Source organism: Gadus macrocephalus, chromosome 5 (assembly GCF_031168955.1).
Source record: "Gadus macrocephalus chromosome 5, ASM3116895v1".
Lineage (NCBI taxonomy): Eukaryota > Metazoa > Chordata > Actinopteri > Gadiformes > Gadidae > Gadus > Gadus macrocephalus.
The window spans coordinates 7,876,730-7,891,902 of NC_082386.1; the positions used below are offsets into that span (position 1 = coordinate 7,876,730).

General features: G+C 43.0%; 1 protein-coding gene across 1 annotated transcript in view; it reads right to left on the reverse strand.

Annotated features, from left to right (window-relative positions):
- crybg1a (crystallin beta-gamma domain containing 1a) overlaps nt 1–15,173 on the reverse strand; it is a 43,406-nt gene that overhangs the window by 5,732 nt on the left and 22,501 nt on the right. Inside the window, exons 5-17 of the mRNA XM_060052314.1 lie at nt 6,534–14,986; nt 5,926–5,967; nt 5,716–5,834; nt 5,325–5,502; nt 4,855–4,994; nt 4,033–4,159; nt 3,710–3,745; nt 2,603–2,796; nt 2,100–2,226; nt 1,599–1,744; nt 542–668; nt 241–270; nt 1–19 (exon numbers count right to left, since the gene is read on the reverse strand). The exon at nt 1–19 is cut by the window's left edge and continues 94 nt beyond it. Coding sequence (XP_059908297.1) covers nt 1–19; nt 241–270; nt 542–668; nt 1,599–1,744; nt 2,100–2,226; nt 2,603–2,796; nt 3,710–3,745; nt 4,033–4,159; nt 4,855–4,994; nt 5,325–5,502; nt 5,716–5,834; nt 5,926–5,967; nt 6,534–14,986 — 9,738 coding nt within the window. The remainder of the gene's footprint in view (nt 20–240; nt 271–541; nt 669–1,598; nt 1,745–2,099; nt 2,227–2,602; nt 2,797–3,709; nt 3,746–4,032; nt 4,160–4,854; nt 4,995–5,324; nt 5,503–5,715; nt 5,835–5,925; nt 5,968–6,533; nt 14,987–15,173) is intronic.

A 15,173-nucleotide genomic window follows, 5' to 3' on the forward strand; every position in this document is an offset into this window, starting at 1 on the left:
CCTCTGAATAGAGATGCACCTGTAACACACCCACACACACACACACACACACACACACACACACACACACACACACACACACACACACACACACACACACACATACACACACACACACACACAAAAGCACAGATGTACAAACAATGTTGGGATGGATCAGGAAAACTTGGCATCCATATGAAATGAAAGATGTTTACAATTTCTAGGAATCAAAAACCCAATTGGTTGAGCAAAACTCACCTTGAACTTGCTCGCTACTGAAAAGTCGTTCTGAAATAGTGAGATGCAAACCATTAAAAATATTGAATGATATGAATGATCAATACATTTTAAATATAATGAATTAACGACACTTTACTTATTAATACAGCACTGATGAGTCGAGTGTAATGATTACAACATCACACACGTCACCAAACAGAATAGCTTACGTTTCGGTCTAATGCGGGGATTGAACCCAGGACCCCATGAGATAGGAGGCACGTACCCCTGAGACACTGAACTGTTAACAGCCTCTACATCATTCCCAGAGTCTTCCTACCTGGAAAGCGGGCTGTATGGACCCGATCCTGAAGGCCTGTGCTCCCCAGTCCTCGTGGCTTCCATACAGGCCTTTCTCCAGCACATACACCTCCCCGCTGAAAGCTGCCTTCTCAAAGGCCACCCACCTGCCGGGACACACAGACACACACACACACACACACACACACACACACACACACACACACACACACACACACACACACACACACACACACACACGCACGCACACACACAGACACACACAAAAGGACACACAATCAAGGAGGTGAAGAAGAATCATCCTTTTTGCCAAAAGTGTGATTTAATTACCAACTTGTGTGTAAACTTACTTGATTTAAATGTTAAACAGAACTCAGAGAGATTGCATCTTGTTTAAAGGTTGGATTTTTTTGTGTACACAGCAGTGATTCGAGGAAGGTTGAACGACGGTCTAAAACTAAAATGGTGAAATACGTTTTTTACCTAATAGGTTGCAGTTTTCAAAGCTGACTGTCTGGCCTGTCTAAAATGCCCACAATCCTAGAAAGATCATTTGCAAATTAATGTTAAAACTGGTTCCAGCCCTTACAGTGGAACCAGCCCGACTGTATTAGTAAGTCCGCACCATTCTTTGCCCGGAGGTCTAGCGGTGTAAGCCAGTGAAACCAACTGGGGCCGGGTGACTTTTGATGCCTTTTTACATCAAAGAAATCCTTACCCCAAGAAATAATTTGTTGAAACCACTTTGTGTAGATTACAAGACTTTTGCCGCACCGTTTGTTCACGTGTACCTGAAGACAGGGTGTGGCACTCTGCATATTTGCGTTTATGGGCTGGCTGTAAAGACGGAACTTGGACACACACGGCCAAAATCAAAGACAAAGGCATGTCTATAAACCTACGCATAAGGCAGCCGTTGGCATGAGAACTTTGCCCTTATGATCACAGGTAAAACATGATGTCTCCGTGTTGCTCGCCTGCGACCACATCACTGGTTGTTAACCACCCTTTGGGGACTGCATTTGTGATACAGATCCTAAAACTTGTCTTTGGTTTTCAGACGGATCATAACTCACACTCCTCCCAGCACGTTGATGGACTGGGTCTTGGTACCAAAGTTTGTGCTCTCCATGGCGATGACGGGGTCCAGCAGGTCCACTTTGACCCCACGTTCCCCGAAGTTCATTTCACTGCATAGTTTGATGTGCGGTGACAGGAAGTCCTGAAGAAATGGAAAGAGTCGAAAAATGAGGCCAGTCAAGGTATCGGCAAACCAACTTGTGCTCTTTTCTATCCTTCAGAAAAAAGCAAATCCAAATCGCTCAAAATATCCTGTGATTTATCAACTGCTAAGCAAAGAAAGGCTGATAAACTCAACCATATGAACTTAATTGCTTTACTACTATTTACACTAGTAGCATAACTCTTTTATTGCATAACTCTTCCTCCTACGTAGATAAGCCTGTCTCCTCTTTCAACTTTTATTGCCCAGAGCTACTCTGCGTCTGACAGAGTATTGGATTGACTAAAACTCTTGATAAATACTCTGACGTTCATCCCCCGGGACGTTGTCTTACAGTGACGATGGGCCTCAGGGAGAGGAGGCCGTCCTCCGACCCGCCCCAGTCGCTGACATGGGGGTACTCGCCCTCCTCCAGGATGTACTGGCGGCCCTCCAGGTCTGCCTCGTCATAGCCCACCCACCTGGGAGGGGAGGAGCCACCGGAGGAGCTTTAGGTTTAGGGCAGAACACTAAATACACACCTCTGCCAGTATTAGCATGAAGAGTTTGAAACCGCCATTGTGATGCCAAGGAGAGTCATGTTAGGACAATATTTACACTATTTATACAGTGAAATGATTGTCTTTTTAATTTGGGACAGAGGGTAATGTGTTTTGAAAATAGGAGGGTAATGTATTGATGAATGTATGAAAGAATGAATTAAGATTAGATTTGTTTATTTGTTCTTTTTTCGTACATTCCACCCATATCATTTATGGTCATGACGTCCTCTCATAGGAATTCAGCAATTAGCAAATACTTGTAGTGCATTGACTTTACCAACACAAAAGCACTCACAGTCCAGCCAGGATCTTGAGGGAGCCCACCGAAGACAGGGCCCTCCTCTCTCCCCCGTCTCCGTCTCCCTCCGTCGGGTCTCCCTCCTCTGGCCTTTGCTCCTCCGGCTCTGCGTCTCCTGCGAGCAGGTCGTACGCCTCTCTGTCCAGCTCCAGGCACCCCCCCTCAAATCCAGGCTTCTCAAAAACCAGGGCCTGAACAGGGACCAGAGCGTGTTAATGAAGGGGCCCTAAAAGTATGTTACATTACCTGAGACAGTGTGCGTGTGTTTGCCTGTTTGTGTGTAAGTGTGCGTTTTTTGTGTATGAGTCTGTGGGAGAGAGAGAGAGAAGTGTGTTTGCCTAAGGGGTTGACCTTGGGTAGAACGCCAGCCATTCTTAATGGCTTTTTAAGTGCCAGTTACAGGGCACAACCTTGATGGAAGTATTTCCCACCTTTCTGTCAGTTCAATGTAGTACATGAGATAGTCCCCAAACTCCAAATAGATTTCAAAGAGCAGTCCGTCTCTGCAGGCAATGCCTGCATGTACTTAAGAAAATGCCATTGAACAAGCTACATTCAAATTATTTATACAAGCAATATTAACTAGTTGGTTAGATGGATGAGATCACAGTTAAGAGTATAATGACAGCTTCTCTTTCTTTCAGTATCTGTCATTAAAAGTGACTTAACTACGATTATTACTATCTATTTCTTGATATCACTATTTCTTATAATTCGTAACAAATGCCCAAATGTAACCAAAGCCTCTGGAAAAAGTCATCTTGACAGTGCGTCATGTACCCACGTAACCGTTCAGCCGGAAGGCACAACTAGATCCCGCAGCAGTTGACACTCATCACTGGGTTCAGTGTGTCGCAATAGATGAGCAATGATCATGAAATCACAAGCTCTTTATGTTGCAAAACAACTCATTGTCAATTATGTTTATATTTTCAAATGTTTTTATATACAAGGACTACTTTCCCTTGGGCTACTACTGGACCCTTTACTGTGGGTTGCAAATTTGGATTCATTTGAATTGTTGAGACCTCATTAGATATTAGTATCTTCATTGATATAAGTATCTACATCACTACTTCACATTTGTATTTTTTTCAAACTGACCTTGACTTCCTTGGGGTGTTCCACCTTTATTGGGCCCTGTGAGAAACAATAACATGATTTGTGTGTCAACAATAATAATAAAACATTGACATGTAGTACAGTCACATTACGGCCTCAAAAATTGCAAAAGAAAAACGTTCAATTCTTAATTTAATCATTTGTTTTATTTCTGTTGTTTCATTTGGTTCTGTGCTTATCATGTATTTGTTAATACATTATGTATTGGGTGTATGTATGTATGTATGTATGTACTGTATGTATGTGGTGTGTGTGGTGTGTGTAATACATGGTGTAACCTAACATAGTGGTGTTCTTTGTGTTACCATGCGCAGGGCCCTCATAGAGCCGATGAAGGGCTGGTCGAAGCCCCAGGCCTGGGGACAGGGAAACTCCCCAGGCTCCAGCACTGCGAGCATGCCTTCGAAGCCGATGTCACTGTACACCAACCACCTGTTGGATGGGTAAGGGAAAACACCCAGTTTTAAGCAACATTATTGACCATAATGAATTATCTTGGTCTATTATATTTGTTCTGTTAGAATATATGTGTGTGTGTGTGTGTGTGTGTGTGTGTGTGTGTGTGTGTGTGTGTGTGTGTGTGTGTGTGTGTGTGTGTGTGTGTGTGTGTGTGTGTGTGTGTGTGTGTGTGTGTGTGTGTGTGTGTGTGTGTGCGCGTGTGTATATGTATAAACCCTACCAGAGAGCTGTAAAAAAAAAAATCTGCCTCTAGAAAACGAAGGAAGGTGCTAATTACTCTGGCTCTTCGCACCAGGAGAAAGCCATAAACCAAGCAACACGGAGGCAAAACAGAGTAGCAGTTCACATTCTGTGGCTGTCACTGGCACAAGTCTGCATTTTGAATGTTGCACTGGTGTAAGAAAAAATCCTGCTAGCTGGCTTTCACACTTTTTCGATACTTGTTTCGAATATTGCAGACAGAATAAACAGAATTAAAATGTACATATATTTTTAAGTGACTTTTAACTTTAGCTTGTCCATTCACACTGTAATTAGGATAACCTCTCTTTATTGACTACAACACAGTATTCAATGTTTGAAGGTGAACCTGCATCGGGTTCACCCCCAGACGCTCACTACCCAGTCCCTTCTATCAATATCAGTGGTGCTGTTTCAGCAGAACTTACACCCCGGACTGGACCTTGATGGAGCCGGTGGTGGGCGGTCTGCCGAAGGAGCCCAGCTCCACGGTGTCGTCGCAGAAGGACGTCATCAGGCCCATCCCGTTGACCTCAGCGAACATGTCGATGCGGGGTATGCTGTAGTCCTGTCAAATAGGGATGGAAATATTTTCTCATCATTGTGTAGCATCTTATCCTAGCTCTCTTTGTTGTATACGGGGAGTGGGTTAACCATTAATTGTTGGTGCTTAGCACTTGGTTCTATGAACCTCAATACTGTACCGACATCGATATATCGTTTCTCTTTCTTCTGACAAATGTCCTTATTGCACTTAATAAGTCCCTTAATGCCCTTAATTTAATTGTTATTATTTATATATCACAAAAAAGTCTACAAAAATTGCAGAACCTTAAGTGGCCCAGGGGAAAGTAGACAGAAACGACGTGAACGAAAATAAGCATGGACATTCACTCACCCTAACAACCAGGCGAATAGATCCTATCACCATGGGAGCAGTAGGAATGGGTTGGCCCCCGGGACCGAGCGGCATGGGGGTTTCCTCCTCGGCCCACATATTCACTAGGTGATCAGTGGGGCCTTCCTCCAGAGCAATGGTGCGGCCCAGAAACCCAGGCTTTTCATACAGCATCCAGCTTTTTAAAACAAAGATGGCAGGAAATGTGACGCTGTCTTCACAGCACATTTTGCCAAAGGGCCTGCTCAAGCCTGCATTGAATTTCATTCATCATGTTGGTTGTACACGGAGCTAATCCGGATGTTTGACTACAGATCATACAGGTAACTTTCCACTTCAAAACCAGGCAGCAGGAATGTGAAACTACAGAAAACATGGTGGCACTTCCTACCATCCTCGTGTAACCTTGACGGAGATGATGGGCGACAGGCCCATGGCGGTGGCGTCCTCCTGGTCACAGAGGAGCTCGTAGGCCTGCCCTCCAAACTCCTCGAGCTCATGGATGACGATCTGAACCAAGAAGCATTAATATTGATACAAATTATACCAACGATATATTGAGTATCACTATAGGTGAATGAAAAAGCCATTGGATTCCTACCTTTCCGGGTCTTTTGTGGAACCCTCGTGCTTCAAAAGGTTTCTAAAATGTAAACAGGGAACATTTAAATTAGGTTCAGCTGGAGTTCTTGGTTTTAATATTTGTTTTTATTCTATTTAAAGACAAGATTGTCCGCAACATTAGGGCTAACAACGTGGTTCAGACTAGATTTCCGATTTTCCGAACGAAAAAGCCTTTTGGCACAGGCATGCTTTATTTTCATGTGTTATTTTCTAGGGCTAGCAACGTGTTTATTTCCATCTGTCTTCACATGCAAGAGTTTGTAACGCAGGTAAGCTTGGAATGTTAGTGTGATCTATAAAACAAGCAATCAGTTCTGTTGCTAGGGGACTGGCAAGTTCATATCTCCAATGTTCTACAGGTGAGGACAACTTTACAGCCCCCAACACGTCAAAACCCATTCACCTACAAGAATGACTCAATTGTTGGTAATGAGCACGCCTAGGAAAGCCATTCCCTCTATGCACACAGTTATCATACATTTACCATCCTACACGTGAACAATTATCGGTATCTAAAACCGAATAAACTCAAACTAAGTAAAGTCAAAAATAAAAGTTGAATTGCCAAAATATTAAGATTCTCACCTTAGGTTTGACAGCAGCGGCTCTACTTATAGGGATGTTCTGGAAATGTTTGTTTTTAGGGGTTAGTCCTGCAGTGCCCTTTAGTCCCTTGTCCACGTTAGCACTCTGAGCCGCGTCCATAACTGTGCCTGTAGCTGTAGCTTTGGCCTTTCCTGTGGGATGACTAGCCTGTGGGGATCCTTGCGGGGCCTCCGAGGTCCTTTTGTTGGTTTTCCGATATTTCTCCAAATGATCCGGCAGCTTGATCTCAGAGAAGGACGGAAGGGAGGGAAGAGAGGAGGGGCTGACGAGTGAGTCACTGGCTGCACCTTTCCAAACACCCACAGCGGGCAAGCCTGTGTCTTTGCCTTTCGCGCCTGAACCACTTGGCTCCTTGCCAGACTGAGCTAAAGAAACAATCCCCTGTTTTCCCGGGGAAAGAATGTGGTCTCCTTGGCCAGATGCAGCTGTGCTATTTGTGGCGCTGACTTCCTCCCCGACTTTTCTGGTGGACTTGGGGGCGCTCCTCAAGCCGGAGAGGATAGACATCCTTTCTAATCTAGACTTAACCTTTCCAGGCTCTTCTTTGCTCCTTTCATCTTGCTGATCTTTGGTGCCTTGACTCTTCCTCTCCTCCTTGTCCTTCTCCTCAGGCAGCGCTTTCTCGCTGTCCCGAGCACTCGAACACTGCATGGCTTTGAAAATAAAGCTCTCTTCTCTTGCTGCACGTTTTGGTGGATTCTTCGCATCCCTGTCTTCCGATTTCTGCTTCATAACCTGACCCGGCGACAGGTCCCAGTAGTCTGGTGTTTGTTTCCTCAGGCCAAACGTGAACTGGGCCGGGTCAAGCACTCTCTCCATATGGTCTTCCTTGATGGCCGGTAGAGCAAACGGTGAAGTCGAACCTCTGATATATTTAAGCTTCCTCTTCTGAGGATGCGAGAAAGGAATACTTCCCTCCTTGATACTCCTGATGAGGTCATCAAAAGGCTCTGTGTCTGGCCGTCTGTCGTGTTCCTCCTTATTGTCAAGTTTGGGTCCTCGTTCTACATCTAACCAGCTGGAGGGCGTGTCTGTGTGGCTGAATGGCAGTGTGGCGGTGGCCTGTGTTGATGACTCATTCGTTTTCCCCACATCTGTGGCGCTTCTCACCACGCTCTGAGCTTTTTGGGCTTTTGATTCATGTGTAGGTTCTGTCTGTGGTATGATGCTGTTCTTTGAGGCAGCACTGTGTTTTTGTTGGATGTTTTTGTCCTTCACTCCCGTGGCTTTGGTACAAATAACTGTCTTTTGATTTTGTGCATCTGCGCTCATCTTATTTGGATTTTTCAACAGATCTCTTTTCTCTTTAACTTGATCTTTTTGATTCTGTGCAACTGCGTTGGAGGTGAATGTGGGTTGTGGTTTAAAGTCAACAATAGGCCCCGTTTGTTCAAGGACAGGTTTCCTATTATCTCCCTGTGCTTTGCCTTTCCTCTCCTCCACAAGCCTGTTTTCTACTAATGTTTCTGTAACCAGTCTAAAGTCTGACATTGCGTATTTGGCGTCTATTGATAGACCAGGGGGTTCAACAGGTTTTATATTCTTCTTATCTTGGGGTTCATTATGGCGTTTTGTTGTATTTATGGGGTCCTGCTTAGGAATAACTTTAGGATCTTTATCCCTTACTAAGATATCAACCCCCATGTTGGCTGTTGATGACGTACCAGTTTGCACTTTGCCCATGGCAAATCCAACCTTTTGAACATCGGTGTTCATGGCTTTTGGTTTTTGTATCGAAACCTTGTCAAAGACTGTGGTTTCCGTTAAGACTATGTCAGCTTTGTTTGGTGTTTTCTCTGTAGTGTCTTTCAGCTTTTCATGTTTTAATGGAATTGTTTTAGGTCCCTGTTTAGTGAGGGTCTTAGTGTCAGTAGTGGTCACTTTCGATGTGTGTGGGGACTTCATCTGTGACTCTGAGCTTTCCTCTGAAAGAAGCTTGGGTTTTGATTCAACTATGGTGACCGTTTTTTCAATGACAGGATTTCTTTTATCTCCCTTTTCTTTGCCCTTCCTCGCCTCCACCAGAATGTTTTCTACTTTTGTTTCTGGACCCGGCCTGAAGTCTGAATTTGAGTATTTGGATTCTGTTGATGGACCAAAGGGATCCACTTGTTTTATATTCTTCTGATCTTGATGTTCAATAATTATGGGGTCATGCTTAGGAATAGCTTTATGATCTTTATCCTTTGCTGAGGTCTCAACCCCTATAATGTCTTTTGATGACTCATCGGTTTTCCTAGCTCCTTTTCCAAATCCATCCTCCTTAGCCTCAGTGCTCATGGCTTTTGAATCCATTTTAGAGACTGGTGTTTTCTCTGAAACTTTGTCAGCTTTATTTGGTGTTTTATCTGTAGTGCATGGCAGCTTTTCCTGTTTGATGGAAATTGGTTTGGATACCTGTTTAGTGAGGGTCTTCGTTTCTTCTTGAATGGCAGTAGTGGTCGCTTTGGATGCGGGTGTCGTCTTCATCTGTGACTCAGAGCATTCCTCTGAAAATAGCTGGGGTTTTGAATCAACTATAGTGACCGTTTGTTCACCGACAGGCTTCTTATTTTCCCCTGCTTCTGTGCCTTTCCTCTCCTTCACAAGACTGTTTTCTAAAACAGTTTCTCTTTCCAGCCTTGAGTCAGACTTTGGATGATTGGCTTCAGCTGAGGGTTCCTCTGGTTTAGGAATCTCATGACCTTGAGTTTGAGTAACGATGGTCTCAATCTGCTTAGGACGGTCTTTAGATCGAATTGAATCCTTTACTGCAACCTCAGTGTTCAAGGCTTTTGTTTCTTGTGAAGATTCCATCACTAAGACTGGTTTCTCGGTTAAAACTTTCTTAGAGTTGCTTATTTTATCAGTGTCTTTCAACTGTTTAGTGATGGACTGAGCTTCCTCCTTCAGGCTAACTTTAGAATTTGTGTCCTTTGCTGTGTTCTCAGCCCTCAAAATTGGTGACTTCATCTGTGAATCTGTGTTTATTTTCTCCTGTCTTCGATTTTTATCACAATCCCCCTTTGGAACATCAGTGCTGATAGCTCTACTTTCTTCCTTTGCATTTACCAGTGCATCTGGAGCTCTCTCAGGTTCAGGAATCTTCGGACCTTGACCTTGAATAATGATGGTCTTAATGTCCTGTTTAGGACTTTCTTTAGATATTGAGTCCTTGACTGTGGCCTCAGTGTTCAAGGTTTTTGTTGCTTGTGACGATTCCATCACTAATACTGGTGTCTCGGTTAAAACTTCCTTAGCTGTGCATGGTTTATCTGTAGTGTCCTTCAACTGTTCATTTTCAATTGCTTCTGGTTTGGATTCCGGTTTAGTAAAGGTCTGAGGTTCCTCTTGAGTGCCAGGGGCTGTCTCTGGTTTAGGAATCTTCTGACCTTGACTTTGAATAACGATGGTCTCAATGTCCTCCTTAGGACTATCTTTAGATATTGAGTCCTTCACTGTGACGTTAGTGTTCAAGGCTTTTGTTTCGTGTGACGATTCCATCACTAATACTGGTGTCTTGGTTAATACTTCCTTAGCTCTGCTTGGTTTATCTGTAGTGTCTTTCAACTGTTCATGTTGTATTGGTGTTGGTTTGGATTCCGGTTGAGTGAAGGTCTGAGGCTCTTCATGAGTGCCAGGAACTCCCACTTTTGATGCGCTTGGTGACTTCATTTGTGAATCTAAGCTTTCCTTTGAAAAAGGTTTTGAATCACCCACAGTGACAATTTGTTCAAGGACGGGCCTCTTAATTGCTCCCTGTTCTGTGCCTTCCTGTTCTTGAATAATCACGGCTTCCTGCTCAGGCCTTACTTTGGAATCTGGGTCCTTTGCTGAGGTCGCCATCCTGAAAGTGTCTGTTGATGACTCAGGAGTTTTCCCTGCTTCTTTTACAAATGCATCCTTCTGAGAGTCAGTGTTTACAGCTTTAGTTGTTTGCGTTGAGTCCATCTCCAAGACTGGTGTCTTGGTTTCCTCTTGAGTAAAGGTCTTGATTTCATTGGTCGTCACTTTCAATGAGTCTGTTGATTTTTGTGAACTCTCCTTTGAAAGGACAATGTCATCTCCTTTTCTCTCATTTTTACAGAGCTTTTCAGTTGTCAGTGAATTCTCTTTCTTGAAGGCCATAGGTTCCACAGAGGATATACATTTAATCTGGCTTTCTGTGTTTATCTTCTTGCGTGCTGAATCCTTTGTATCCTCTTCCTTTGGAACATCTGTGCTGATTTCAGATTTTTGAATCTTCTGATCTTGGCCTTCAACAATAATGGTGTCCTGATTTGGACTCAATTTGGAATCTGTGTCTTTCATTGAGGTCTCAACCCTCACAATGTCTGTTGATGATTCAGCAAATACATCCTTCTGAGTATCAGTGTTCACAGTTTGTGTTTTTTGTGATACGTCCAATACTGAGATTGGTGTTTCCGTTAAAACTTTGTTAGCTTTGTCCTGTGTTTCAACTGTTGTGTCTGTCTTCAAGGCCCCCGAGTCCTGGATTGTGCTTGACCCAATGGCAATAGTTTCAGAGAATGTACTCATTCTGTCCTTGATTTCTGTTTCCACTTTCTCCTGCACTAAATCTTTCTTACTATCCTCCTTTGGAACATCAATGCTGATATCTGTCATTTTTTGTGTTGAGATAACCAGGGAGTCTGGGGTCTTCACTGGTTTAGGAATGCTCTCATCTTCACATTCAATAAGAGCAGGCTCCTTGAAGTCCTGTTTTGGACTAACTTTAGAATCTGTGATCTTTGCTGAGGTTAAACTTAATTTATCCTGGCTTTCTGTGTTTATCTTCGCGTGTGCTGAATTCATTTTATAATCCTCCTTTGGAACATCTGTGCTGGTAACGGTCATTTTCTGTGATGCGTTCACAATGGAATCTGGGGTCTTTTCCGAATTTTGGATCTTCTGACCTTGACCTTCAACAATAATGGTGTCCTGCTTTTGAAAAAAATTAGAATCTGTGTCCTTCATTGAGGTCTCAACCCTCAAAATATCTGTTGATTCAGCAACTACATCCTTCTGAGTATCAGTGTCCACAGTTTGTGTTTTTTGTGATGAGTCCACCACTGATTTTAGTGTCTCAATTAAAACTTTGTTAGCTTTGTTCTGGGTTTCGTCTGTTTTGTCTGTCTTCAAGGCCCCCGGCTCCTGGATTGTGCTTGACACGATGGCAATAGTTTCAGAGAATGTACTCACTCTGTCCTTGATTTCTGTGTCCATCTTCTCCTGTCCTAAATCTTTCTTGCAATCCTCTTTCGGAACATCTGTGCTGATATCTGTCATTTTTTGTGTTGAGATAACCAGGGAGTCTGGGCTCTTCACTGGATTTGGAACGCTCTCATCTTCACATTCAATAACAGCGAGTTCCTTGAGGTCCTGCTTTGGACTAACTTCAGAGTCTGTGTCCTTTTCCAAGGTCTCATGCCCCGAAATGACTGTTGATGGCCTCTGTGTTTTTGCTGCTTCCTGAGCATCAGTGATCCTGGCTTTCCTTTCTTGTGATGAGTCCATCTCTAAGGCTGGAGTCTTTGTTAAAACTACATTAGCTTTGTGTTGTTTTTTATCGCTAGTGTCTTCAAACTGGTTCGATTCCTGTTTGGTGAAGACCTTGGATTCTTCTTGAGCATCAGCACGCATCACTTTCAATGTGTGCGTTGATTCCATCTGTGATCCTGACCTTTCCTTTGACAATATATTGTAATTTCCTTTTCTCTCGTTTTCATTACATTTTTCAGTTATAATTAAAACGTCTTTCTTGAGGGCAATCGATTCTTTTTTAGTGCTTGATGTGTCTTCTTTGTTTTCAGAGGATGAAGTTCCTTTGTCCTGGAGTTCTGCATTGATTTTTCCAAAGTCTTCCTTTAGAACATCAGTGCCGATAGTTGTCATTTTTGGGGTTGCGTTCAGCAGGGAATCTGGGGCAGTCTCTTGTTTTGGAATCTTCTGATCTCGACTTTGACCAACGATGGTCTCGATGTCCTGCTTAGGACTAACTTTAGAAACTGTTTTTTGAATCTCTAGATCCGGATGTTCAATAACTATGTGGTCCTTCTTATGACTAACTTTAGAATCTGTGTCCTTCGATGAGGCCTCAAGCCCTGAACTGACTGTTGACGACTGCTGTGTTTTTGCGGCGTTCACAGCTCTTGTTTCTGAGTCCATTATTAAGACTGGTGTCTCTGTTGAAACTTCATTAGCTTTGTGTTCTGTTTTAGCTGTAGTGTCTTTGTTAGATTCCTGTTTAAGAACAATTTGGGTCTTTTCTTGAGTATCAGTAGTCATCACTTTCAATGTTTTTGTTGATTGCGTCTTTGAATCCGAACTTTCATTTGAACTTTCAATGGATAAACTACTTTTGTCCCTGTTTTCTGTGTTTATTTTCTTCTGTCTTTGCTCTTTTTGACAATCCTCCTTGCAAACATCAGTACTGATAGCTGGCTTTTCTGTTGAGTTAATTCTAGTGGCATCTAGTGTTACCTGGCTATCTTTGATTTCGGGCATTCTGTTACCTTCATTAAATGTCATGGAATCTGGTTTTGGGCATTCTGAGTTCTGTGTCGCTGGGATTCGGACTTCATCGTTAAAAACAGGCATTGATTCCTGCCTAATCTGTATTGTGGATGATGGCACCTGCTGGTCTTCTTGCACTGTGTTTGTCTCGTCACTCTTCACATTATCTTTGATGCAGACTTGTGTGGAATTAATCTCCCTGCTCATGGCAGTTGTAGCCATTAAACTCGATTTTTCAACATGGTCAACAACGTCATGTTTCTGATCTGCAGTGACCGAGCTGACAGTCTGGGGTTTCTGCTCTGATTCAGAAGCTGCCTTTGGAATGACATCAAGGATATTCTTTGATATTGTTGTCACTTTCTCTGCTCGAGTTTCCACCGCCAAGGCATCATGTTCCCTGCGACTGGTCTTTTGGTCCCCTTCCTCTGAGCTCTCATTCATCTTGTCATTTTGCTCCTGATGCAAAAGCTGTGAGTCTGAAAGCATCTCTTTATCCAAATGATTGTCTGCTAATTCAGTGGATCTCTGAACAATTGTAGCCTGGCTAGCTATTGACGTTCTGTCTATAGCCTTCACCACTGTCAAATCAACCGTTGTCATCGGCATTCTATCCTTTTCAAGCACCGCGTCTGTGTTTGGTATGTCAGAAGATGTGACGTTTTTTGCTTGAATCCCGATATATGGGATGGTTGGTTGTTCTTGGGTTGACATTAAATTATATTTTATTCCATCAGCCTGTTGGTCATCTAAAGATAGTTGAGAAGGCCCATTACTTTTATTTGTCGCCTCACTTTGTGAAACTAGCTTATGCATAGCCTGACCTTTGGCTGTGAGCGAATCATTGGCTGCAACACTATCCTCATTGGTCTTAGTGTCAATATAGGTTACTTCTGGTTTGGTAAGTATATTATTTGCACCATTATTGGAAGATATTTTGTCCTTAGCTGACACAGCAGCAAGTCCAGAATGGCTTTCATCCTGTTTTGCTTCTATTATTGTCTCTGGTGTGACTTTGTCATTTCCTTTGGCTTCATGGTATTCCGGTTGCAATACACTTTTCTCAACCTGGTTAGGTATACTCTCTTTGATATGTGAACGTTTTTTAGGTTGAGTTTTTGTTAATATCTTTGCTTCACGATCCTCTTCCTGACTATAAGTAGGGGCGTCATCCACTTGCTCATCTGGTTTTTGATCTCTTATTGGATGTACATCTTCAATACAGGGCACCTTTTCAGTGACCGGGGCCAGGGATATCGTTGCTTGTACCTGAGGGCTTGTGGTGAGAACAGCATCATCCTTTTGTGTTGTTGTAACGATGGTAGATTGTTCTTCTGTATGGCTGCTTACATTAACTACTGAGGCATGGCCTACGCCCCGCCCTTTGTCTGTAATTCTGTCGGTCTCAGCTTCGCTGCCTGCTGAAAGGCCGGCAATAAGTTGTGACTTTCCTTTTGTGTCCTGGGAAGAGCTAGTGGTGGAAATATCATCTGAAGGGGCTGCCTCTGAATCAGACTGAGATGGTAGTAATGCATCACCATTTGTGCCATCCTTCTTCTGGCCTTGTACCTTACTGACAACATCCTCAATGAGCTTGAACGGTTCATGATTCGTCTTTGTAGGAGATAGACGTTCTGTCTTTTCTGTCAAAGAATCGGTAGAGGAACCCCCTTTTTTTGTCTTGGAAATGTGCCCTTGTATCTTCTGCCGTGCCATTTGAGGCTTGCTCGAAGGACTCGAGGGCTCGGTTGAATCACTCTGTGTGCTTTTAGTGCTGTCATTGATAGTGTTAGATGGGTCTAGATTTGGTTTTTTGAGCTTAAATGATGGAGTTTTCTTGGATGGCGTGGTAGATATGTGTGTCTCAGCGTCAGTCTTCCCCACCATTCTTTTATTTTTGGAGAGTTGCTCAGGCAGGAGGGTAGCTATCTTTGTTTCTGTTGAAAAAAGACCATTACCTTTTAGCTATTACACACAGCTTCATGAAACAATAAGCAGAAGAGTGGAAGTAATATAAATCATTTAAACTAATAAAATTTTCATTAAAAATAACAAAAAATACTCAAGTATTTTATGTCGAAGTGAATGTGCATCTAAAAATAGTGGACTGAAAAGATTCAATTA